Below are 25,921 nucleotides of genomic sequence, written 5' to 3'. Positions count from 1 at the left end.
ACAGTTTTAAATAGACTTTGTTGTTTAAACTATACATCCAGGAAAATCTAAAGAAATTACGTGCATATAAGTGATTGCATAGCAGAACAAGGACATTAACTGCAAAGAGTAGAGAAACAAAAGTTAGAAATACTATTAAATATACAAAAGTTCTAGAATTAATCTTCCAAACACACTCCACAAACAGTTCTTAAAATCATTTTTTGTTGTCTACAAGCAAGGACTAGATTTTTAAAAACAAAACTGAAAGAAAAACTAAGGTAATCCTTTAGGAGGATCACCCCCACAGTATCTCACTTACATCTGTAAGCAAGGAGTCTAAGATCTCAGAGATGCTCGCTTTGTATTCTGAAAGGACACCGGACATTTCAAGTCACTTTATTGCCACCAAAACAACTGGAAGTACTAGAAATTATAAATATTTAAGGGTATCATTTCGTTATTTTTTTAGTTATGTCCTACATTACCAAAGACTGATGTGGCTTCTGCTTAAAACTTAACTTTTCCCAAAAACTTCTCGGCACCACAGAATCACCTAGGAGTGTCATCTTAACTTGTCTCACATGAATAAACTGAGGTGTGAAGGGCAAGCCTCCCCTATGAAGAAAAGGCAGATTTTGATACAAATGCACGTCAAGTGCTGTGAGCATCAAAATTCCGTTTGTTTTACACTATGCTTATAACCAAACAATGTATTTCCGAACAGTTTACTTGTTTCTAACAAAAAACAAACAACAAAACCCCTAAATAACAAGGATCAACAGTAGTTTAATTTTAGAGAAACTATGCTAAGAACAGCCTTTTCCCCTTAAAATGATTTCTGGGATCATCAACACACTCAAAACTTAAGGGGAAGGTGTTTCCCTTATGCTTTAATATTTCAAATCTTAGAAACCAGCAGGGATTGAGGTGGGGAAAGCAGTGAAGGCTCCATGTTTCAGTGAAAAGGTCAGTCTCCCTGAAAACACTGTGTAACCCAGTTGGTATCAATCCCCAGACAGTGGAGTTAACAGAAGAACTATTCCACATTGCATCATAAATAATCATCATGGGCTTACACATCTTGACGAGACATAAGGGTCCACCCTGAACCTGAATGTGTCTGAGCAGTCAGTGTTGTAATGTGGCTGCCACTTCACTTCTGTATCACTCTATCTTATTAGCAAGCTACATTTCTAGGTTAACAGTTCTACCAAATATGAATATGAAAATTTATTTAATAAGACAGTGTTGCAAATTATGGTCACCAACATCTTTTCACCAAATACTTTAAGCATAAAAAGCTAGAATCTTTACAAAAATATACAGAGACACCACAAATTGGTAGCTGCCCATAACATTAAACAAACTGAACTCTTTAAGAGTGGCTTCTCAACAGTGTATCATTTTAATTATAACCATTGCCCAATACAGGGAAAACTAACAAGTTAAGTTTGTTTGTTTTTAAAAGCATCATTGCAACATTGTATTCCTGATAATTTAAGTATACCAAACTATGAGTAAATGAATGATACATGCCTAGAAGTATCATGATTTATATTATCAGTGGCCACTGCACTTGGGACTAGTCCAAGACCTTGATCTAGATTTTGACCTAGACCTAGACTGTGATCTTGACTGATATTTGGATCTAGGTGGCTCTTTTTTCCTTGATTCCTTTTCCTATCTTGAGCCAGACTTATAATATGTTTTGGAATCTGTTTTAGAGGTGCCTCTAGTTTTGGTGTGAGATGCAGACCTAGAACGTGATTTAGCCTTCATTTCTTTCTTGGGCTGGGTCTTGGACCGTGATCTTGAATTGGATTTAGATCGTGAAAAAGATCGATTTAGGTGTTTGAATCTATCGTTGTCGGAATGGCTTCAGCTACGCTGTGGTCTTCCAGTCGGTCTATTTCTAGGACTGTAAGATCTCTTATAGTTATAATCAAAGGAGCGACCCTTGATCTCCTTATTTCATAACTTCAGCTTCGAGAACGTCTATATTGGTCATAATTGTCATATTGTGAAGAGCTGTATACATTCCTCCCTTCCTTGGATTTCATTTGATTTGGTGTCTTTCAATCCCCCTTTGCGAACTGTATTTCAATTTGACGCCCACAAATTCATTTTCTGTCCAAATTGTGTAAAGCATCTTCAGCATCACGAACATCCTCAAATTGAACATATACAAATCCTCTTGGATGTCATGTGTAGAAATCAAGTGGAACATAAACATCTACTCTAGGCCACCGGCGCTAACCGGCGGCGGCTCACATCCACTCACACTTCTTAAAAGTTTTAAGTTTTATTCGGACATTAGCTACTATAGTAACTTAGGATTTCCTAGGAACGTCCTCATGTTTTCAGAGGACAGTGATGCCAGCAAGGCTCCAGTTGACTGTGATTTTTTTTTTCTGGTGACAGTTACATAAAATGTCTTTTAAAGTGTGTAACTTGCTCGGTACAGTCAGTGTGTAAAGTGGGTCACAAACATGAGGCCTGAGTAGCAGCTGGGTGTGATAGCACGCGTGTCACCTCAGCACTGTGGGAGCAGACACTGTTGAGTGGCTAAGTGGTGAGTGCTAGGCTTAGGAGTAAGATGGAGAGCGGTGGAGAAAACCCCTGAGCTCCCAACTTCACATACAGGCAAGCACAAATTTTTGTTTTCAATACATCCTGACCAAAGTTTCTCCTCCCTCCACCTCCCCAGTCTCCCCCAACTCCACCTCTCCTCTCCCCGAGACCTGTTCCACCTCTGCACCCTTTCAGAACAGAATGGGCCTCACAGAGGTACACACAGTAAGACTAAGCGCATACCCTCACGTCAAGGTGAGCCAGCCAATAGGAGGAGAAGGTTCCCAAGGGGAGGTGAAAGAGTCAGACACCTGAACTCCCACTGTCAGGAGTCCCACAGAACCACTAGCTAAAGAACCGTAACACGTGCAGAGGACACAACAGACCCACGAAGGTTCTGTGATTGTCACTTCAATCTCTGAGCCCCGATGAGCCCCGCTCAGTTAATTCTTTGTTGAGTCTCCCGGTGTCCTTAAGCCCTGGGCTTCTACACTTCCCACTCTTCCACAGGGCTCCAAGGAGAGGGGCCCAATCAGTTGAGATCTCCAGTTTGGGTTCTCTCTGCCTAGTGATTGGCTGCGGGTCTCTGCATCTGCTCCCATCAGCTACTGGCAGAAGACTCTTGGATGACAAGTGGGCTAGGCACTAATCTGGACTTCAGGCAGCCAGTGTGGTCTCTCAAAATGTGTAACTTATGACATCATTTTGTCATTTGGATCGATGGTATTATGTTGTATAAGTAATCATGCAAGTCCAGAAGGTCATATGTTAGTGCTAAAGATACTTTATGTGGACGTTTGCTTTATGCGGCATTTGCTTTATATGGATGTAGGCAAACACGTAGCTCTCATTTGTAAATGCCTTTATATGAACAAGTGTGTTTGTCTCTGATGTCCTGTGTAACCTGCTCACCCTGAATTGAGCACTGCTGTCTGTGACTGTTTCCCTGCTCTCTCTCCCTCTGAAATCATGTGCCATGTATGGTGACATACCATTTATTTTATGTGTGGGTGTTCCGTATACTGGTATTTCTAAGCAACATGTGCCTTGTACCAGAGGCCAGAAAGAAGGTGTTAGATTCCCTGGGACTGGAGTTACAGATAGTTAGGAGCCTCCAGGTAGGTACTAGGAATCAAACCCAAATCTTCTAGAAGAGCCTCCAGTGCTTTTAACCACTGAGCATCTATCCAGCCATGTTTATAGTTACTTTGACCAGTACTTTCCTGGTAGACACTAATTAGCAATATTTTAATGCTGTGAATCTCCTTGCATGGACATCCTGTGAAATTCTGGAAATTAATTCTGAAGTTCTGTTCCTAGAAGGGAAAATGCTTGATATATATTTTACACAATTAGAATTTTTGTTAAAGTTTTAGTAGGAAGAGTTTTTATATATGTATATATGAATGTATACATACACATACTCTCTCTCTCTTACTTTCTCTTTTCCAAATGGTGATAGTTCTTAGATGTTCATTAGTTTCAGTATTTAGACAAACACAATAGGTTCAGATGTCTTATCTAGTACCTTTCATGTAGAAGGAAGTTTTCAGTTGTGGAAGACAAGAACTTTATTAATTTTCAAACCTGCATATAAAGAAACGTAAATAGCTGTGGTGGTGCATGCCTGTGATCCCAGCACTCTGGAGACTGAGGCAGGAGACTCTCCAGTTTAATGCCAGCCTGAGCTACATAGTGAGGCTGACTTAAGACAAAGAAAACACCGAGGAAAACAATCTACAAGCTTAGCTGACTAAGTGCCTCACAAGACTGGGCCCACCATCAACATTCCATCATGGACTGGGGAGGGGCTCCCGATACCCCACCTCTTCCTGAAGAGCTGTAGTCAGTTAACAGTTGCTGGGAGACGGAGTCACATTCCGGTGTTGTAGCCACCGGTAAGGTGCCCAGCTCAAGTAAAGACCCCTACTCGTGCTCTTTCAAGTAACTAAGTTTAGTAGAGCACCAACACCCCCACACCCGAGAAGCTAGGATGATTGCTTGTTGGGAAGAATGGCAGTTCAGGGAGGGGATGGGGCATGAGTGCACCGTCTGCCTGTGTGGTACTGTGCTGAGAGGGTAGGTAAATTCGAGGAATATAGCTGGCCACATTCCTGATTGGACTGATTGTATCTTTTCTTGGACTTAGTTCTTCCTCTGTCTAATTGGTTTCATCTAATGTTGAAACCAAATGTCAGAACCTTGACTATATTGACTTGATTACTTTTATAGTTCATGCTTCAGAGGTGACGCTACTATTGGAGAGCAAGCACTAGACATTGGCTAGGTCTTTAGAATTGTTAAAACACCGAAGTATAAAGTTGACCAGTGCCTGTTAAGATCTCGGCTAAATCTCCTATTGTAATCCAGAGTCAGCGTTGAAGCTTGCATCCTTACTTTTCTGTGTCCTCACTTTTCCTAGCTCTGTCAGATTTATTTTCTACTTTTACAAGCCCATTTTTGTTCATGACCCTAAGGACAGCCTGTGGGTCCATACATCTCCTATGACAGTTTCTCGTTGCTCTAAAGGTCCCAACCTTGACTGGACTGGCTGGCCAGCAAGCCTCTGGACCATTGCCTCTCCAGTGCCAGGGGTGACAAGCCTCTGCCACACCTGGCATTTTTATATGGGTCTGGGGAATTAAATCAGGTCCTTCTGCCTTCAAGGCTATCACCAGCTTAGCCCTCCATCTCCACCTCAGGTACTGGCTTCAGGAATGCTTTTTGACCTTTAGTTCTCTGGTGAATCATGATATTTGGTTCCTTTATTCTTTTAGATTGCAATTGCTTGTGTGCTGGTAAAATATGGAAAGGGAGTGAGGTGTGTGTGTGTGTGTGTGTGTGTCTGTCTGTCTGTCTGTCTGTCTGATGGATGAGACTGTGGTAGGTAGATGGAATGCTGGATGGGCAGGTGGAAACACTGCTTTAGATAGCCTCACTAGTAAAGTGGGTGACTCTACACAAGCCAGTTAGAACAAACTCTACCTATGATATTTAGCAATTCAATTGGAGAGACCTCTGAGGCTCAGAGAAATCTGAGTTGGCACATTAGCTGTGGCTACAATTAAGTTTACTGTTTTCTCAGCAATTATTTTGTAATTCATTTGACCAGGAGCCACAATGTCCACATTTATTATATAGTCTTGGGAGGTAAGATCACTGATAGGGTTGTGATGTGTCTGTCATATATAATTTTGCAGAATGGAAGCTTCTTGCCTTGAGCTGGCTTTGGAAGGAGAACGTCTGTGTAAATCAGGGGACTGCCGCGCTGGCGTGTCATTTTTTGAAGCCGCAGTTCAAGTTGGAACTGAAGACCTCAAAACACTCAGTGCTATTTACAGCCAGCTGGGCAACGCTTACTTCTACTTACACGACTATGCCAAAGCGTTAGAATACCACCACCATGACTTAACCCTGGCAAGGTAACTTCTGCCTTTTATAGCCTCTGTCAAAATTCACCCATACTTTAAAACAGAACCTCTGTTCACCTTAAAAACACCAGTATAGTTGAAGTGTCCTAATTAATATTGCTTTTGAAAACTTTCAGGCAAATCAGTAATGGAGCAGCCCTAGAGTTTAAGTAAATGCATGAAAATTAACGAGAGAAAGCTGTTTCAATTTTTGTCTTTAAAATAGGTTCCAAGATGAGTGTATTTTATCTTGGGTTGCTTGTTCTCCAGGAAAACTAGTCTTTTACTTCTTTGTGTCTTAAGTTTTAAAAATAGTTTTAACATCATTTGTTTTTCAAATTTATTTCCTAGGACTATTGGAGACCAGCTCGGGGAAGCTAAAGCCAGCGGCAATCTTGGAAACACCTTAAAGGTGCTTGGGAATTTTGATGAAGCGATTGTATGTTGTCAGCGACACCTGGATATCTCCAGGGAACTTAATGACAAGGTAATAAAGATGGCAGGCCGGATGACAGTGGCTTCACTGAAGTAGTTTTGTGTTATAGCCCTACTTCTTTGGTTTGTCTACAAAGGAAGATGTTCATAGACAAAAGTCAAAGAGAAAACAAGGGGTTTTTTTGTTGGTTTTTTTTTTTAAGATCCTTCTTTGTGAGTGAAATCATGTGTTTGACTTTCTGTGGGTGGGCACTGGGGACCCATCCTTTCCTTGACAGTAGTATTGGGGGTGTTATGCCCATGGAGGTAAGATGGCGCACATACACACACTCACAGACACACACACACAGACACACACACACACACATACACACACATACACACACACATACACACACACATACACACATACATACACACACATACACACATACACACACACACATACACACACATACACACACACACATATACACACACACATACATGGTAATAGCACATTAAGTCAATATGGAATACACAGTGTAAACCCCCTGGCCTCTGGTTTCTGGTTTGTTGATGTCTCCATCTAGGTGGGAGAAGCAAGAGCACTCTACAATCTTGGAAATGTCTATCACGCTAAAGGAAAAAGTTTTGGTTGCCCAGGTCCACAAGATGTAGGAGAGTTTCCTGAAGAAGTGAGAAATGCCCTACAGGCCGCTGTGGATCTCTATGAGTGAGTATAGTGTGGTCCTGTGGGCCCAGGCGCCTACTAGGTGTTTTTTACTCAGTAGATTTCCAAGTTTGTGAAAGATACAGAAGTTCTGAGCTAATGAACTGGCTGGGGTAGCACAGCCTTTCCTCCCTTTTTGAAAGTAGCCTGGTGTACATTCTGAATTCCAGGACAATGTATGTGACCCCCATCTCAAACAAAACCAAGACCAAATACCACAAAGGGGTGGGGAGTAGGGATAAGCTAACATCAAGACTAGAAACAGCTGTTAAAATGTTAGTGTTAGAAATTTGCAGTTTCACTTAAATTGCAGACCAGTGCCCCTTAGTGGTAAAAGCAAGAAATTTCAGTGCTTGAATTTATTTGGGGTAAATGTAGTGTTTGAGTTCATAGAATTGCTTAGTTGCAAGTCTTCAAGATTATCTCTTGATGACTCTCAATAAAGACCTATAGTTAATGTTTTAGTGAATAAAGAATGCCAGCCATTTAACAACTGTCCTGCCTCAGAATGTACCTTTAAGCCACTGCGCATTATATATGAGCTTACTTTTTCTGATAAATAGAATCTTAATTCTGGAACTACAGCTCCGTGGCTCCCCCAGCCCACACAGGCCCTGGCCTTCAGTCCTCAGCTATAAAAAGAACAAACTACTGTAACTGAGCTAAGAACTTTTCCAAACTTACATTTTCACCACCTTTTGTCATCACTAAGGGAAAACCTGTCATTAGTAACTGCTCTAGGTGACCGAGCAGCCCAGGGACGAGCCTTTGGGAACCTTGGCAACACACACTACCTCCTCGGCAACTTCAGGGATGCAGTCATAGCTCACGAGCAGGTAAACAGAAAGCCTCGGAGCCTGGTCATCTCCTCCCTCGGGTCAGGGCCGTGACTGGACGAACTTAAGTTTTGTTCTGTCTCTAATAAAAGTTTTCTCTTCCAGCGTCTCCTGATTGCAAAAGAGTTTGGAGATAAGGCGGCTGAAAGAAGAGCTTACAGCAACCTCGGAAATGCATACATATTCCTGGGTGAATTCGAAACTGCTTCCGAATACTACAGGTTAGTCAGATATCTAGTGGATAAATGTCAGATGAGTAACTATGCATCCTGTAACATCACATTGCCTTTGGAGCTGAAACCTGGTCTAGATGATGTGTGCCAGCATCAGGGCCTAGACACCCACACCTCAGTGGCAGGCTTCAGGACCTGGATCTGGGGTTGTGAGAACTGGGTAGGAGGATGTGTTGAGAACTCAGCACCTAGTGCTAAGAACTTACCTGGTACACTGCACTCGACAAACACTGTGCCCCAGTTTCAGCGTTTCTAAGTCTCGTCTGGTGGCCTTGAGTTGGCAATCCTGTCCCTGTCTCTTAGTGTTGTCATCGCAGACACTCACCGTCACACGTAGACTCTCACCTGATTCTTGGTGGCAGCTGTGTGACTTCCCTTATGTGTGTTTTTATCTTTAAAACTTTTGGTTTAAAGTTGGAAACTTCTCAAGTCATTTATAAGCCTGTTTAGCATCTGTGGTGTGTATGGGTTGATGCTTTATCTCACTCGGTTATGAACTGTACAAGAGGCCAGCTTGTCTGAAGATAAAAGTTGTCAAAAAACATAGGTCTTAGTGTCCACTGATGATCACTGAGGTTTTCTCTACTGCCCCAGCCTCTTAGCCAGCGTATACCCGTCCGCCAGCACAGACTCTCACCAAAGCCGAGGCGCTGTTCATCGCCAGCCTGCGCTTCTGCGTCAGCATTCCTCTAGCCCAGCAGCAGGGTAGCAAGGTTCCAGTCGTTGCCCTACGCCTTCTGGACTGTCCAGGGTTTTCCCTGCTTACTGGGGTTTGAACACTCATTCAGACTGAACCAAAAGCACAGGGGTTGATGTGCGTTGGAGCTTTAGAGATTTCCATGTGACAGAATTCAATAACAAACAAAACAATCCTAGCTTTTTGGTGTATGCCTTTCCCAGACCAATAATCCAGTCCCATTCTTAGGAGTGCCTTTCCTTGGTAAACTTTCTCTATTTTTGTTACTTTAAGAAGAAAATCTGCCACATGCCCTTATGGTATGGGCCGGTGGACCACTCTGAACTTGATTCCAACCTGATCTACAAAGTGACTTTCAGATAGGTCTGAGGTACACAGTGAGACCTGTCTCACATAAAGAGCAAAGGTTAAAGTTGTTCTGGACCATCTAAAACATTAAAGGACACCGTCTGTCTTTAAACTTCTACATTAGTTCTCAGCCTTCCTCATGCTGTGAACTTTTAGTTCTTCATGTTATGGTGACCCCCAACACAAAATAATTTTGTTGTTACTTTATACCTAATGAATCATGAAGTAAGTATCTGATATGCAGGATTTCTGATATTCAGTCCCTGTGAAAGGGTCATTCTATTCCCCCAAAGGGGTCACAACCTTCAGGTTATCTAGATATGGAATCTCCTTCCTAATATGTCATTCTGTAAGGTGTATAATATACATTTTGATTTTTAACTGTATGGTTTAAACTATATGAAACTTGATAGACTTGAGAAATTTTCACATGGTTTAAAGCCAAGTAACACAGAAGTCTTCATCATTAAATGTTGTTCCTGTGTTAAATATTGCAAAGTTGTGTTACAGACTGGTTGGTGGCTTTCTGACTAATGAAGGGTGAGCACTGTAATGACTTCCTGCCTGATGCCAGGCAGTCAGGTTAGAACTCAGAAATGAACGTGTTCCAGAAACACAGGGGAGTGGTTGACTTGGAGCTCGCCCTCAGATTGTCTTCAGACCCCCGTAAAAAGATGTAAGAGGACTTTTCAGGATACAAAGCCGTGGCTTGGCAAAGAGACCTAAGTAATTGAATTTGATTCTAGAAAGACTTCTGATCATCTATAAAGTAGCCACACGAAGAATAATGGTGGACCAAAATATCTGTGATGCGAGGCCTGAAGGCAGTTCCAGAAGTCTCAAATATGCCTGTAGGACCACTCCATCAGTGTGAGCATGAAACCTCTCATGGCTACAGCTCTGGAGTTAGCATCATAGTATATAATTTCAAATTTGTGTTCTAGAAAAGACTATCTTATTACCATACTTTAATTTTTAGATAAGGGTGGTAGGAAATAATTGTGCTTTTGGCAGAAATTATGGAAAAGAAGTCATTTAAATTATTAAATCCAAAGGCATGTGGGTTTAAGCACTGATACAGTTTATATACACACCAATTCATTTAAACCTTCACAGAAACCTTGTGAGGCCTTGCTTCCCTATCCAGTATATATATGAGAAAAAGGCTAAAGGGCTGGAGCCGCTCTCCCTGGACCACACTACTAGCAATGGGAGGATCCTGAATCAGACAGTACCGTCTAAGGCCTGTGTTCTAACCTGTTACACTCACTTCTTGCTGACAGTACTGCATGTGTTAGGTAGAATTTGGGTAAAGATAAATGAAATGCTTGTTTTGTTTTGTTTTATGAAACAGTGACTAGAAACTTACATTTAAGGATTTTTCCTAAATATTATCAATTCTGACAAAAGGCAAAGGTAACAGTGGGTTAAAGATGAATGTTGGAGTTGGGAGATGGTTTTGTCCATGCAGTGCTTGCAACACAAATATGAGTACCTAAATTCAGTCCCCAGCGCCCTCCTAAAATGTGAGGTGTGGTGTTACCGGTCATCCCACGTGCTTGGAGAAGAGATGGAGAGACAGCAAGATCCCTGAGGCAAGCTGGGCAGGCAGCCTAGCTGAGTCAGTGAGCTACAGGTTCAGTGAGAATCCTCATGTCAAAAAATGAAGAGTAGGCTGGAGAGATGGCTCAGTGGCTAAGAGCACTGGCTTCTCTTCAGTCCTGAGTTCAATTCCCAGCAACCATCCGTAATGGGATCTGATGCCCTCTTCTGGTGTGTCTGAAGACGGCTACAGTGTACTCACATATATAAAATAAATAAATAAATCGATTTTATTTTTTAATGGAGAGCAACAAGGGAGCTATCCAGTTGATACAACTCTAGGCAGCCACAAGACACAAACATTAAGCTATTGACAGCACAGAGGAGATCTATTTAGTGCTGTTGCTCTAGAGGCTCTGCTCTCGTGCTTCGGTCCTCCTGTATTGTGGTGAGTTGTTAGGACTCAAAGTCTAAATCATGCTTGCCTTCTTTTTTTTCTACTTTGAAACATTTCACTATTTCTGAAGTAATAGAAAATACATTGGACTGTCAGACAGACTAATTTAAAAGGCAGCAAAAAGCAACAGAGATGGGAAATGTTAAAATTATGATTCTTAGGACCAAAATTTAAAATCAGCACACTGTAAACTGGTTTCAGGAAGACCCTGCTGCTGGCTCGGCAACTTAAAGACAGGGCCGTGGAGGCTCAGTCCTGCTACAGTCTTGGGAACACGTACACTTTGCTCCAGGACTATGAAAGGGCCATCGATTACCATCTGAAGCACTTAGCAATCGCTCAGGAGCTCAAGGACCGGTGAGTTCCACACCTGCCCCTGAGTTCTGGTGACCTCGAGGCACTAATGCATTCTGGCTTCCCCCTGGCTCTTTCCCATGTGTCAGCTTCCTAAGGAGTGTCCTGTTTGATGTTACTCTTTTTTTTTTTAATTATTTTATATTATGTACATTGGTGATTGAATGCATGTGTGTCTGTGTGAGGTGTTGGATCCAGGAGTTACAGTGTGAGCTGCCATGGGGGTGCTGGGAATTGAACCCGGGTCCTCTGAGCCGTCTCTCCAGTTCCGCATGTTACTGTCCTAAGGGTCAGCCTCTGGCCGAGGATTATGGGGATGCATAGGACTTTACGAATGAGGGACCAGGTCACAGGCTCAGCTGCCTTCCCAGAAGTCGTCCTGTGTATCTCAGTGTGGGCTTTGCAGAGAGCTCAAGGGGGACCTGCAGCCCAGCTCCAGCAGTGTCGCCTGTGGGCGAGTCCTCAGTACAAGTTACAAGTGAAGGAGATGGAATCAATTGTTTTGGGTTTTATTTATTTATCTTTATTGTTTTTCTCTATATGGAAAACAACATCTATGGAATGTTGGTCTGTAATATTTACTTGAGAAGATAGATTTTTACCTCATTACGAGAAAGAACTTTTCAGTGTATTTATTCAAAGTGAAATGTACTATATCGGAATATAGGGGAGGGAGTTTTGCTAGCTGCTCCCACCCCCATCCCTGGGTTTAAACTACACCAAATGTTTACTGTAAGGCTGTAATAGAAAGATAATGTGGTTAGGATACAAGTCCTCTCCTGAGATTTGTTTCGTGATGCAATGAGAGAGAGGTTGTTGTTGTTGTTGTTGTTGTTGTTGTTGTTGTTGTTGTGAGACATCTTACTGTGAGGCCCTGGCTGTTCTGAAACTATGTAGACCAGACAAGCGTCAAACTCAGACCTGCCAGCCTCTGCCTCCTGAGTGCTGAGATTAAAGGTCTGGCTGCTGTGCATTTTTAAAGGATCTTTCCATGATTTAATATTTGACTTTGAATTTGCTATTCAGTATTCTCATTTCTCTGTCTAAAATCCTCACTGCTATAGCTGTAAACTCAAAGCATGCTTTATACCTTTGGTTATTGCTAGGCTGATTCTCTTCTCTATAAGGGCCTCCTTTCGGATAACTCCGTGTTAATTTTGAATTCTGTTTTAGAATTGGTGAAGGGAGAGCGTGTTGGAGCTTAGGAAACGCGTACACAGCTCTAGGAAATCACGACCAGGCAATGCATTTTGCTGAAAAGCACTTGGAAATTTCAAGAGAGGTATGAAACAAGAAATCCATGTGCCCTGTTAGAGTTTACAAGTCAGTGACGGGGCAGGGTGTTTTCCCAGTGTTCATAGAGCTGTGTAAACAGACAGATGTGTTGCCTTGATCTAGGGAGACACGTGGGAATAGGGTGCTACCCGAATACTCCATCCTCCTACCCTGTTTCTGTATAGAGAAGTATCATAGTTTTTAAAGAAAAAGTCTTAGAACCAAGGACTTGACTGGCTCTTGTTACATGTGATGGTTGGAGCTTAGATACCTCTCCTGAGCTCATGTCCCCCGTAGAGGAAATGGGAATGGTCCTAGATACCGAGGAAGCTGTTTACATATGTATGCGTGTGTGTACGCATGCGTGCATACACACGTGTCATGGTGCACTGACGGCACTGATGCAGAGAACACTTGTGGTTACAGGTTGGGGACAAAAGTGGTGAACTGACCGCGCGGCTGAACCTCTCCGACCTGCAGATGGTTCTTGGTCTGAGCTACAGCACAAACAATTCCCTGATGTCTGAGAACATTGAAGTTGATGGCGGCTCACATGGTAAGCGGCAGCATGGAAACCCCACTTCTTCATGCTCAACATCTGTTTTACGTTCAGGAAAAACCTCTCACGTTGCTCGAAAGCATGTCGACTGTGTGTACGTGACAGTAACTTCTCCCTCCCGTTTCGGTTTTACAGTTCAGTTCACCTGTCAACATATAGAACATAGCATCTTATAGTTCTCACCGAGAACACAGGAATACTGAAGGAATAATTATTTACTTTGGTAAAAAATATATTCAGATGCTGTTAGTTTAACTTGTAAGGTGATTCAGAAGTGTATAAATATGAATATGCTAGAGCTAAAGTCTTTCATCTACCCATTTATTGCAGATAGTTTAATATATCTGGTTTTTAGTAAAACCCCCCATTTCACTTCTGGTGAAACAACTTAGAGTTGTCTTTTTTCTAAAATCAGAAAATCATGTATCTACCTGTATCTATCAGCTGCTCAGACCTTGACTCTGAAATACATTTTAAAAACTTGGCTCCATGAACCACAGACATGACTCGGTGGGTAAAGCACTTGCTGACAAGTCCTAGGATGCAAATCCATGCCCAGGAACCCACAGGTGGATGAAGAGAACCAGCTCCTAGAACCAGCACACCCCAACAATGAAAAAAATGTCTTGGTCCTAAGCTTAAGTTCACACTCGAGGGCTGGAAAGATGGCTCGGGGTTAGGAGCAGTGGCTTAAGTCCCAGAAGTGACAGGGCAGCTCAGAACTGTAACTCCAGTTCCAAGGGGTCTGATGTCCTCCTCCTTCAGCACCAGGTAGAAATGTGGCGCACAGACATGAGCAGGCAAAACCACCCATGCACGAAATTTAAAAAGTAGAATGAAATTCTTGGTCTGTAAAACATCAACAAGAATGTTTCAAACGTGAAAGCCAATGGAAAAATTAGCTTTGTCATTGGCTGTTTCTTCTCTAAGCTCGGACAGTCAATGATGAGAAACCCATACTGATACTCTTCAGATATTTGAGGAACATTCCATCAAAGGTTCTAAAGTGGGGGTGTGCAGTGAATAGCAGTTGTACTCTGTGATTGGATAAGCTGAAGTTTTCTGTGTTAACTTGCGAACCGGTATGTTGTAAGAATTCTTACCTTAAAACATGTCTCCTCATGAGCCCCTCTAGCTTCAGACCCATGCTAGCGTCTCCTTCTCACTCACTGAGGCTCCATGCTTAGTGCAGTGCCCTTGTCTGGGTCTGCAGTGTTTCCTGTAGCTGAGTGCTCCTGTCCGCCTCCACACCTGGCTCTGCCCTCACACCTCTTGCTCTCCCTCTTCCTTTTCCTCCCTTGCTATTCACCATTGATCGCCGGAAGAGATCTTACGCTTTTCTCTCCTGTTCCAGGCTCTAGTTCAGTGCCTTCGATAGAACAGTTTAGAGAGAAGTTCTCGGGGCAGTGAGATGCTCAGCAGTTAAAAACACTGCCTGCCCTTCCAGAGGACCCGGGTTCATTCCCAGCACCAACATGACATCTAACACAATCTCACCTGCACTCACAGGCACATCCTCACACATGACATGCATGAAAATAAAACTTTTTTCAGAAGTGGAAAAAAATGGACTCAATGGAATATAAATAACAATCACCTCACAGCTTGTAATCAAAATTTAACCATAAAGCTAACCCAGTAAAGCAAATAGAAATCTCAAAGGCTCTGCATCTCACAGACAGCCTGTCCTCAGCACCGGGCAATTAAGTTGGAAATTGGTATCAAGACAGTAGCATAGAAGTCTGGACCTAGTAACAGACCTGTAACCCCGATACTCAGGAAGCAGTTCAAGGCCAGGCCATCCTAAAAAGTCACACTTGTCCTAAACAGTAAGAAGAGGACTGTGGTGTAGCTTAGTGGCAGAGTACTTCCCAGTGCATGTGCACACACACACACACACACACACACACACACACAGAGGAACACAAAACATCCATTTGAAAACTTAAAAGCATACTTCTAAGTTAACTTACAGGGTAAGGAAGGAATCTTAAATAAGATTAACTATAACTTAGAAATGACAGTGAAAACAAAACATTTCAATTAAACTTTTTATTGTATATTTGGATGTTTTACTTTCGTGGTGTGTTTGTACCGCTTATGTACCTAGTGCCTGAAGAGGCCAGAAGAAGGGACAGGGCCCCTGGAGGTACAGGCGGTTGTGAGGCACCGTCTGGTGCAGGATCTAAAATCAGGTCTCGCTGAGCCATCTCTCTACACTTCCATATTTCAATTTTTAGTGGCCTGTGACTTATATTGGTTCTTTAGCAGAATTTATATTGTGAAGAATATTATCAGTGTGTGTGTTACGATGAAATGCAGTGAAGATCTATCTCCTTTACAGTTAAAATTTGCTTTTTTTAAAAGGTGAGCAAATCTGCAAGAAGATTATTTTTGTAAAGAGGAAGGGCAAAAGAGAGAGAAGGGGCGTGACTGGATGTACAGACTGGGCAGGGGAGAGCTCAGAATAATTTCAGGACAATTTATTTCAAAGCCTAGGGGAAATTCCCATTTCTAGAATCATAACACACCATAAAGAAATTAGGTCAGAAATTAAAAGTGGCCATGCCTTTAATCCCAGCACTCTGGAAGCCGAGCCAACTAAGTTCAAGGCTAGTTGATCTATAGTCTCAGGTCAACGAGGGCTACACGGAGGCTGTCTTAAATACCTACCCATCCACCCCCAAAAACATCTATCCCTGGAAAACATGAATGCTTACAGATATCCTTATTTGATGAGGTTATACTGTCTCCATCAGGAGCCTATTCTGAGTTGGTCAGAATGCACCTCACGTGCCTATAAGCATACCAGGCACCAAACACTCTGACTGGACTGTAGGTGGGTTCCTCTGGTGATCGGGAAGCTGCCTCCCACTCACTGCGCAGATGGTGAGACTATCCTGCAAAAAACAAACAGAACAGATCCAGGAAAGTTATTTTAAAGCAGACAGGCCTTAATGGAGCCATGGCTCCTGACGATGGACAGCGCGCTGTTTTTGCACTTTCCCACTGCTGACGCAAGGTTTCATCTAAGTTATTGTAAGACGGAAAATGAGAGGATGAGAAAGGTCCATCTTCCAAAACCTAACCAAAAGGAAAGCTGTGTTAATGCTGGACCAGATGTGCTTAAGATACAAGGCCCGTGCTGCGTGTGCCTCCGTGAGGGACGCTTACCTATGTACCAGGTCTGATGGAATTTATATACAGTGGGACTTGCACAAGGAGACTTATATCCCAGTCATGTTTTAAAGCTGGGCGGTAGGCATCAGGTATCTTTTATATTACGCCCTTTTGTTGGAGGTGGTGCTTTGCTATTTGTTTTTAACTCGGTCTTGCTGTGTAGCCCAATCTGTTCTTGAACTCACTATACACTCAGACTGGCTTTGAATGTTGATCTCCAGACTCCGCCATCTGAGTGGTTGTCTCTCAGCCATGCACCACCATGTCCAGCTACATTATGCCTTTAAAAATACGGCTTCCTTCTTAAAGGATTGTGGTCAGTGACGCTCTAATTAATGTCTAACGATCTTACTGAAAAGCCATTTTTGAGAAGCTTTGCCTTTATTCCACTTGCGTCCTGACAGTGATCCTGTGTGGAAACAGGAAACTTAGGAAAACTGTAGAACTAGGGAGTTATTTTCAGTTCCCTCAAAACCTAAGGCCTGCAGCTTTCCCGTGAGTTTACTCTCCGAGCACAGCGTGTTTGGGTTTCTTTGAGGCTCCATGGATAATATAAAGCAGTGGTTATAAAAAGCCTTTTCTAAACCTAAGGGGAAATACGAGTAACCAGTGCTTACTTTGCAACCACAAGGAGCTTCCAGCATCAAAGCATGCTAGAGGGCCTGTTTTCATCAGCTGTGGGAGGGTGAGTGCTCCTTCCGTGTGGACTTGTGAATCTAATGCTGGCTTGTAGTGATGCCAGCTGTGCGTCCTAAAGGTTCCCCGGTTTGTTTGAATTTGTGTTTTGTTTTGTTTTTTAACAAAGGTTCAGGCATCAAACTGGGACGAAGACATAGTATGGAGAACATGGAACTTATGAAGTTAACACCAGAAAAGGTTGGTTGTCTTGGCTCTCACGGAACTGTTAAGGAAAAGCGTGTGAGCCTTGTACTCTGTGGATATCACTTAAAAAGCTTGCTTTTAAAAAGAGCCAGAGAAAGTCCAGTGCCCGGGGGATGAGAACAGCATGCTGCCGTGTGCTTAATAAAGATAAGTGCATATATACTTTATATTCATGCAGCATTTCTGGAAATGCACATGAGAAACCTTACAGTTACTGCCTCTGTGTTTTATACATTATAGGCTGTTTTGAATTGTCTGAACATTTTCTCTTGTTAAAAATCAGGCTTTAATTGAATGCATACCAGGTAGCTTAAAAGCAAGAGCATTCATTCAGCTTCTTGTCATTCAGCTAGATCATTGCAGAGCTGTGTGTGAACCTGTGTGTGTGTGTGTGTTTCTGAGACTCAAAGTGGCAAGCTTTGGTGGATGTCAAAGGGCAGCTTCAGGGGTCAGTTCTTTCCAAATGCAGGATTAAACTCAGGTCTTCAAACTTGCATAGCAAGCAAGTGCACTTACCTGCTCAGGCTCCTTGCCAGACTTGGAAGAATTAGTCATGTGGGGTCTTTTTCCTTCTTTGTAATAAAGTTAACAGTTAATTATTTCATTGTTCTCAAAGTATAAATAAGGAACCAGAAGGCTGGGGTAAGGTGCTCCCTGGGAAACGGGTGCAGAGCAAGAGAAGGCTCTGAGGTCTCATCTTAGACTTGTAAAGACGCTTTCTCCTGCTCGTGTGGCTGATGGGATTTTGCTTTAGATTCTCGGTTTAGGAATTTAGGTAGAGTATGATTGAGATGCAGTGTACACAAACACACACACACACACACACACACACACACACGCACGCACGCACGCGCGTTTGCACCCACTCCAATATCAACAAAAACACTGAATAACAAAAATAATTTTTATTCTTTGATAATTTCATGCCTGTATATCATGAGTTTGGGTCATTTTCACCTCTATTGTCTTTCCTTTCTCCTTCCACTCCTGCTGAGCCCTTCCTTCCCAAGAAAGTCTTCTTCTCCTTTTACCACTTTAAAAGAAAGATTTCTTGGTTAGAAATCACTTTCCCTCATAATTTTTAAGGCACAGTTCCCCTTGAATGTTTTTTTTTTATTTTATTAAAATGGATTTTGAGGTAAAGTCTTACGTTCTTAAATCTAGGCCAACTTATTTCCATGGCACTACACAGAGACCCCATCTCAAACAAACAAACAAACAAATAAAAAGACCACAAAGTTTCCTCTAACAAGAAATTTCACCTCACGGCTGTGCCTGACTTGCTGGCTACAAGCCACACTCCTCTGAGCCTTGGAGCAGGGACTAGCCCCGTGGTTTGTGCCTCTCAGGGACTCTCCTAGGCTGGTGGAGCTGTTTGTGACTAGACTGTTACATGGTTCCCAGTGGTACACATAGTACTTGCCATGAGCCGTCTGTGATGGGTTCAAACTCAGGTGTAGAATGTATGCGTGGCCTGCCCCCTCAGCCAGGCTGTGTGGCTGCATAGCTGATGATGACTGTGCTGTCCTTCGCCTCCAAACCTGGGTAGCAGTCACTGCACCTGCCGTAAGCCAATCTGCCCAATTTGTCTACTGAGGATTTACAAGTTTCCAGCTGTAACAGAATTTTATCTGATCCACGCCCAGAATAATACTTTATCTTCTTTGACCATTCAAAATATATTTTTAAGGGATTTGTGTAAACATATTTTTTTGGTTTTGTTTTTGACTCCTAAAAACATTCACAGTATGCATTTGATGCCCAATGTTGAATATGTTGAAGGGGTTCATTAAGGCTGGGAGGCTAGGCGGGCATGGTAGCACACCTCTTTAATCCCGGCAGTAGGGAGGTAAAGGCAGGCAGATCTCTGTGAGTTCAAGCCCAGCTCGGTCTACACAGTGAGCTCCAGAACAGCCAGGGTGGTTATACAGAGAAACCTTGTCTCGGGAAAAACAAAACAAAAAGAAAAAAAAAAAAAAGAGCTGAGGTGAAAGGTCACGGGCCGGATGAGTCCAGGAAGGCTGCTTGTTTCTGTAAACACAAAACACACAATAATGGCAACAACACAGAAGCCTCTCACGGACCCACGCCTGCCCCATCCTGACAGTGAGTGCTCTGAAGGCGGCTTTTCTTCATGTCCTGCTTTTCACTTTCAATCTATAGGTCCCGGACTGGAACAGTGACATTCTCGCTAAACAGAAACCTCTTATCGCCAAACCGTCTGCAAAGCTCCTGTTTGTCAACAGACTGAAGGGGAAAAAGTCCAAGAGTGGCAGCGCCTCCGCGAAAGCTCCCCACCACGGCAGCAACTCCATCACCCACCGCGCGGCACATGCTCAGAAGGTAGTCAGTCTGGAGAACTTTAGTTTCCTTGTATTCTTCACTTGTTAGTGAACAAAAACTTACGTACTCATCAGAGAATGTGTCTGTCTCGGGCTTCCTACTCCTCAGCCAGGGCCTCGTCTGTTCACAGAGAAGTTGTTCTCTTTTTGGACAGTAATTATTACCGTTTTAAGTCCCTGCAAAACACTATTTTACTGTTGTTTCTTAGTAAGACTAACTCACATTTGAAGCCAGAAAAACTGACTTCAGATTCAAAGATTTTATTTTTTATTCAGGCAATGTTGCAGTACCGTTTCACCTGGTGAAAACAGAAGCCAGGGGATTTTTTTTTTTTTAATCTTTATGGATTTTTAAGCAGACATTTTCTTAGAAAAAAAAATATTTGGTAGCATTAGCTTTTTTCTTTTTTTAATTACCTTTATTTTTTTACAGGCTAGTTGTTACCCACCTCCTGTTCCAACCTCCCACAGTTCCTCATCCCATTCCTTCCCAGCCCCCACCCCCTCTACAAGAGGACGTCTCCCCCACACTACCAGGCTTCCCGCTCCCTGGGACCACAAATCTCTCAAGGCTGAGGTGTGTCTTCTCTGAGGCCAGACCAGGCAATCCTCTGAATGTGTCAGAGACTGACCAGCGCCTATATGCTGCCTGGCTGGTGGCTCAGTGTCTGACATATTTTGAGAGTCCAGGTTAGTTGAAACTGCTGGTTTTCCTATAGGGTTGCCCTCCTCAGCTTCTTCCAGCCTTTCACTAGTTCAACCACAGGGGTTCCCCAACTTCAGTTCAGAGGATGGATGTATCTACATCTGACTCTTTCAGGTACTGGTTTGGGCCTCTTGGAGGACAGCCATGGTAGCATCTTATTGAAACCTCCACACACACCCATTCCCACCCCTCAAGTCAGTGTTTCTTTGTGTGGCCTTGACTGTCCTGGAACTTGCTTTAGACCAAACTGGTCCCAGACTCAAAGCTTCACCTGCCTCTGCATCCCCAGTGCTGGGATTAAAGGGGTGCGCCGCCACTGCCTGCCCATGACCACTTTTATATTAAGAAATTTATCTTAGGGTTTCTACTGCTGTGAATATATGCCATGACCCTGGCAACTCTTAAAAAGAAAAACATGTAATTGGGGCTGGCTTACAGGTTCATTTTTTTGTCATCATGGTGGGAAGCATGGCAGCATGCAGGCACACACGGTGCTGGAGGAGCTGAGAGTTCTACATCTGGATGGGCGGTCAGCAGGAAAACACACACTGGGCCTTGCTTGAGCATCTGAGACCTCAAGCCCACCCCCAGTGAAAGACTTTCTCCAACAAGGCCACACCTCTATCCCCATGGGGCTATTTTTATTCAGGTTATCACAAAAACACACCACTTTATTGAATTTAACTTACTCAGAAGTAAAGACACCATTGACTTATTGACCATTATTAAAGAGCGCTTTAAGCTTACCATGCTATTCTCTATTCTGATAAACAGGATCAAAGTAAGTCAAAAAGAACATCTTCACCAAGCACCATTTTCAGTCAGGGAAGCTCATTCACAGAAACAAAGATCTTTTGGTTGTTTTTTTTTTAATCAAAATCTCACTAATGACTATATACCCCTTGAAGTGTCTCTTCAATGCTTTTTGGCTAATAAGGGGCTGGGTATAGATGGCCAGGGATGCAGAACTAGGGCTCAAGGCTGTCTTCAGCAGGCACCCAGAACTGAGCTGACATCCCTGGACTTTTGAAACCTACTGTGGGTTATTTTTCCATATGGGGGCTGTTCTGAGACAAGGTCTTACTCACTGTGGACCAGGCTGGTTAGGATCACAGGTCTGGTCACCATGCCTAGCACGGTACTGGAACAAGGTCTTGGTGATAACATATTTCGCTTAAGCACCTCATTTCTAACATCAGATTGAGCTCAAACGTGGAGTCAGCTACTCTTCCCTGTCTCATTTGTAAGATGCCCTGCCCTGTCTTCACCTAGAAAGCTGGATGTTACTAGATTGTCTTTCCTGTATTAACCACACTCGATCATTTTGTTCTTTAGATTTGAATTTCTTACTTCTAAAAATTCTCTCTACCATGTCTCCATCCAATACTCAGACACTTGAATCGCCCTCCTCTTCTTGTGTCTGCTGTTCAGATCCACTTGAGGGGCCAGCTTCTGTACAGAAGTGTTTAGAACTAGCGCAGCCACCAAAGTTCAAAAGGCTCATCAGTATTTTGCCTATAAACACTGATGCTTCTTTGTTTTCTTTTGTTGTTGTTGTTTTTGGTTTTGTTGGTTTGTTTGTTTGTTTGTTTGTTGAGACAGAGTCTCTCTGTGTAGCCTTGGCTGTTCTGGAATTCGCTCTGTTGACCAGGTTAGCCTCAAACTCAGAGATACAATTGTCTCTGTGCCTCCCAAGTACTGGGATATTTAGATGTGTACCACCACCACTAGGCTTTTAAGATTAATTAATTAATTTATTTATGTATATGGGTGTTTTGCCTGCATGTATATTTGCACACCAGAAGAGGGCAATGGATCCCATTACAGATGGTTGTGAGCCACCATGTGGGTACTGGGAATTGAACTCAGGACCTCTGGAAAAACAGCCAGTGCTCTTAACCACTGACATATCTCTCCAACCCTGGGATTCTTCATTTATTATTCTAGAAGCTGAGGTATAGTTATGAGTATCCCAGTCAGGCTTTAGATATATTTCTTTTGCCAAAGAAATAAAGGAATTAAAAGTTTAATAAATAAAAATGGTTTTTATGGGGTTGATATGGGAGCATTTAATTCCCAATTTTGCCACTTAATTTTTTTTTTTAAAGTAAAAGGCCAATTTAAAAAAATCTGTATCCTTTGTCTTTTTATTTAATTACATCGTGGTGTTCATTGATGGCCTAAGAATAAAGAGGAATAATTAAGCACACTGGGTTTGCTTTGTTTTAGAAAATCAGTTCAGACGCGATCGGAGATGAAGGATTCTTTGACTTACTACGGCGATTTCAAAGCAACAGGATGGATGACCAAAGGTGCTACTTACAAGAAAACTGTCGCACAGCATCCACAGTAGCTTCTTCTACTACCCCCAAGATGATGAAAGGTGAGCCATCTTTGCTCTCCTTCAATTTTGGTTCATCTTACTTATCTGAATCATACTCCAGGCTGGCCCCACTCATTAGGTGGGCAAAGCTGGCTGAGAACTTCCAATTCTTTTGCTTCCCTCCCAAGTGCAGGGATACCTCTGTGATACTGTTCCCCAATTTTAACATTATCTTTAGTACTGTAGTTTCTTACAGTCCCACTATAGAAATACAGTAAAAAGACCCCATAATCCTAGCGTGTGGCACTGAAACAGGAAAATTAAAGTGAATTCAAGACCAGCCTAGCCTATTAGTGAAACCCTGACTGAAGAAAGGGTGGTTATCTATATATGATATACAAGTCATAAGACATTTCATATCTGAAATTTAAAAGTCTAAACTATATTACTTATGTTGTTACGTTTCTCTACTATAAGATGACTTCTACCATAGATTAAGATTGGCCAGTCTTTTCACTTCACTAAATGATTCCCATCCAGAACATGGAAGGAAACAAATGAAATTATATAAGGAAATAACTGTTACTCACATTCTGAAATCCAGCCCGATACCTCAGGGAGTACTAGGTAAGGGCAGAGAGATCTAAACAAATCTGAAGCTCTTGGGAGTCCGTCCTTCCCACTCTGCTGGGGAAGACCACAAAGCAACAGCCCCTGCAGGAGAGGAAAGCAAGATGCTTACGAGTTGTGTGCAGTTAGGTATTTCAGCGTTTTTGTGACTTTATTCTTTCTTGCCCATAGCACCATCTGCTTCTGTGGTATCGCCCAACACCGATGAGTTTTTAGATCTTCTTGCTAGCTCACAGAGCCGCCGCCTGGATGACCAGAGGGCCAGTTTCGGTAATCTGCCAGGGCTCCGTCTGACGAAAGGCAACAACCAGTCCGTACTTGAGCGCCTGATGACAAATGACAAGAGCGAGCCTGATGAAGACTTCTTCGACATCCTTGTAAAGTGTCAAGTAAGTGCACATCCGTGCCATCCTGAAGATCACCCTGCGCTGTGAGACACCACTCAAGGGGTGCGGAAACACAGCCTCGGGTGTGGGAGGCCAAAGCTTGGGCTCCCTGACTCCTGGGCATCCAGATACTGCTACATCGAGAAGAGTTGGAAACAGAATTGGAGGCCGTAGGCCTGGGTAAATGGAAGCTCCAGCTTAGTTCATTGGTGAGAGTTCTTAGCTTGGCGATGGTTGTCTGGGAGCACAGAGGCCTTCTGTGGGAGACTCAGGCTTCAGCTTGTTAGTCAAAGGCTTTCTCCATGCTCCCCACAGTTTATCCTACACATATTGGCCGTTCATTGTGGAAAATGGGTGTATACCAACTCCTCAGGGTAGACCAGAGATTAAATACCTTTTTCAGGGAGGTATGTCCAGGAAGGTTTCTTGGCTAAACTCTCAAGGTCTCTAGGTACCTCATTAGCATTAAAAACTATGTTTTGGTGTACGTGACCACAGGTCACAGTTCCTATGTGAGAGGTGTGGCACATGTTCTGGGACGTAGGTGACTGGGTGTTGGAGACTCTGACCCTGCCCAACAGTCCCACAGGACTCATTGTGGATCGGGCCTTATTTACTTGCCTATCACTCAGAACACCATTAAACACCTCTGTTACAGGGACAATTTGAGGTATCAGGATGCTCTTTTGTAGGGTCATGCTTCTTAGTGGGAAGAAGGGCAAGTGTGTACAGTGTGCAAGCTGGAGACAATGGCAGTGGCACTACGAAGAAAAAGTAAAGGCTGGAGGGGCAGCGGGTCGTCAGGACAGGTCATGACTTGGGAAACATCTGTTCTGTATAGTTAGAAAAACCTCGGCTGCCATTTGTGCAAACAACTTCAAGTGTAGGCAGTAGATTGTAATCTGTTGGCCCCCTGGCCTAGGCCATTCTAGAAACATTATATAAATAAGATTCTAATTTTCACACTGTCATACCTGGACATTTTAGTGCTAGATTATTTGACCATTTGTAGCAGTATGATACACTAGCAAAGCCCATTTCTCAAGTTTCGGGTCTGAAGGCAAGAGTCTGAAAAAAGCCAAAAGAAATGCTCGTGGAGCGAGCTTCTAACAGTGGCACAGCTTGGTTTTCCTTTCTGACCCTTACACTTCAATCTCTCGTCTTTAGGGGTCCAGATTAGATGATCAAAGATGTGCTCCGCCACCTGCTGTCACAAAGGGGCCGACTGTCCCCGATGAAGACTTTTTTAGCCTCATCTTACGCTCTCAAGCTAAAAGAATGGACGAACAAAGAGTTCTGCTGCAGAGAGACCCAAACAGAGACAGTCAGTATGGACTAAAGGAACTTCTGCAAAATAATGCTTTGTTAGAATTTAAGCATTCAGGAAAATAACTAGCAAACTGCAAAACGGTGTGGCATTTCCTACTAAAGAAAAGGACTGGTTCCCTCAGGACACTGCAGGGAAATTAAGCTTACACAGCTCTGTGGTAGTCACCAAGTTTTACATGTTGAAGCACCAAGGGACTGACATTCTTTTAGAGACATTCAGGGCTGAATGTCCTGTAAGGTGCTTCATCAATTTAACTGACCTTGAGATTTTGCTTGGGTTATTAGATTCCTTGGCTAGGGTTTGTGTAATAGAAATTTAAATGAATCCTACATTAGAATTCAGTCCTTTCTTTCTGAGGTCATTTTTTAAGGATCTAGTTGACAATGACTTTTTTTTATACCTGCCCATGAATAAATATAGATTTCATTGTTTATTGAAAATAATGTAAATGTCCTATGTAAAAAAGATGAAAATAGTCATAAAATTCTAGTTTAAGAAAACTATATTCAATATATTTTTAGGCAAAGCCAGTGAGAAAAATGAGAAATAAACTACTTTTAGCATGCTTTGGGTTGTCTCCTTTATTACGTAACACAGCTATAAAACAGCATAAGACCTACTTTTTAGGAGACTTACTGTTAGGAAAACTACATAAGCAGAAAACATGTGAAAATTCACAGGGTGTTAGTACGCAAGGCTTAATTACTGTTAGACTGTCAGCCTTTATCTAA

The 25,921-nt window shown here is 42.7% G+C and overlaps 1 protein-coding gene and 1 pseudogene across 3 annotated transcripts in view; one reads left to right on the top strand and one right to left on the bottom strand.

Moving 5' to 3' along the window:
- GPSM2 (G protein signaling modulator 2) overlaps positions 1–25,725 on the top strand; it is a 39,544-nt gene extending 13,819 nt beyond the window's left edge. For both annotated transcript variants that reach the window (XM_080915566.1, XM_080915565.1), the window contains exons 2-14: positions 5,754–5,975; positions 6,315–6,450; positions 6,971–7,113; positions 7,823–7,946; positions 8,052–8,167; positions 11,425–11,580; positions 12,751–12,859; positions 13,279–13,408; positions 17,397–17,467; positions 19,637–19,816; positions 22,751–22,904; positions 23,646–23,863; positions 25,028–25,725. In XM_080915566.1, the coding sequence (XP_080771692.1) occupies positions 5,755–5,975; positions 6,315–6,450; positions 6,971–7,113; positions 7,823–7,946; positions 8,052–8,167; positions 11,425–11,580; positions 12,751–12,859; positions 13,279–13,408; positions 17,397–17,467; positions 19,637–19,816; positions 22,751–22,904; positions 23,646–23,863; positions 25,028–25,252 (1,983 nt within the window). In that variant the 5' untranslated portion in view covers position 5,754 and the 3' untranslated portion in view covers positions 25,253–25,725. The remainder of the gene's footprint in view (positions 1–5,753; positions 5,976–6,314; positions 6,451–6,970; positions 7,114–7,822; positions 7,947–8,051; positions 8,168–11,424; positions 11,581–12,750; positions 12,860–13,278; positions 13,409–17,396; positions 17,468–19,636; positions 19,817–22,750; positions 22,905–23,645; positions 23,864–25,027) is intronic.
- On the bottom strand, positions 1,543–5,128 carry LOC308419573 (serine/arginine-rich splicing factor 10-like; annotated as a pseudogene). Its single transcript has 2 exons — positions 5,051–5,128; positions 1,543–2,234 (listed from the first exon to the last, which is right to left on the bottom strand). The product of its transcript is annotated as a serine/arginine-rich splicing factor 10-like (transcript).
- Positions 25,726–25,921: the final 196 nt, after the last annotated feature.

The sequence above is a fragment of the Micromys minutus genome (assembly GCF_963924665.1).
Source record: "Micromys minutus genome assembly, chromosome: 4".
Taxonomy (NCBI): domain Eukaryota; kingdom Metazoa; phylum Chordata; class Mammalia; order Rodentia; family Muridae; genus Micromys; species Micromys minutus.
This window is presented reverse-complemented; position numbering and strand designations above follow the sequence as displayed.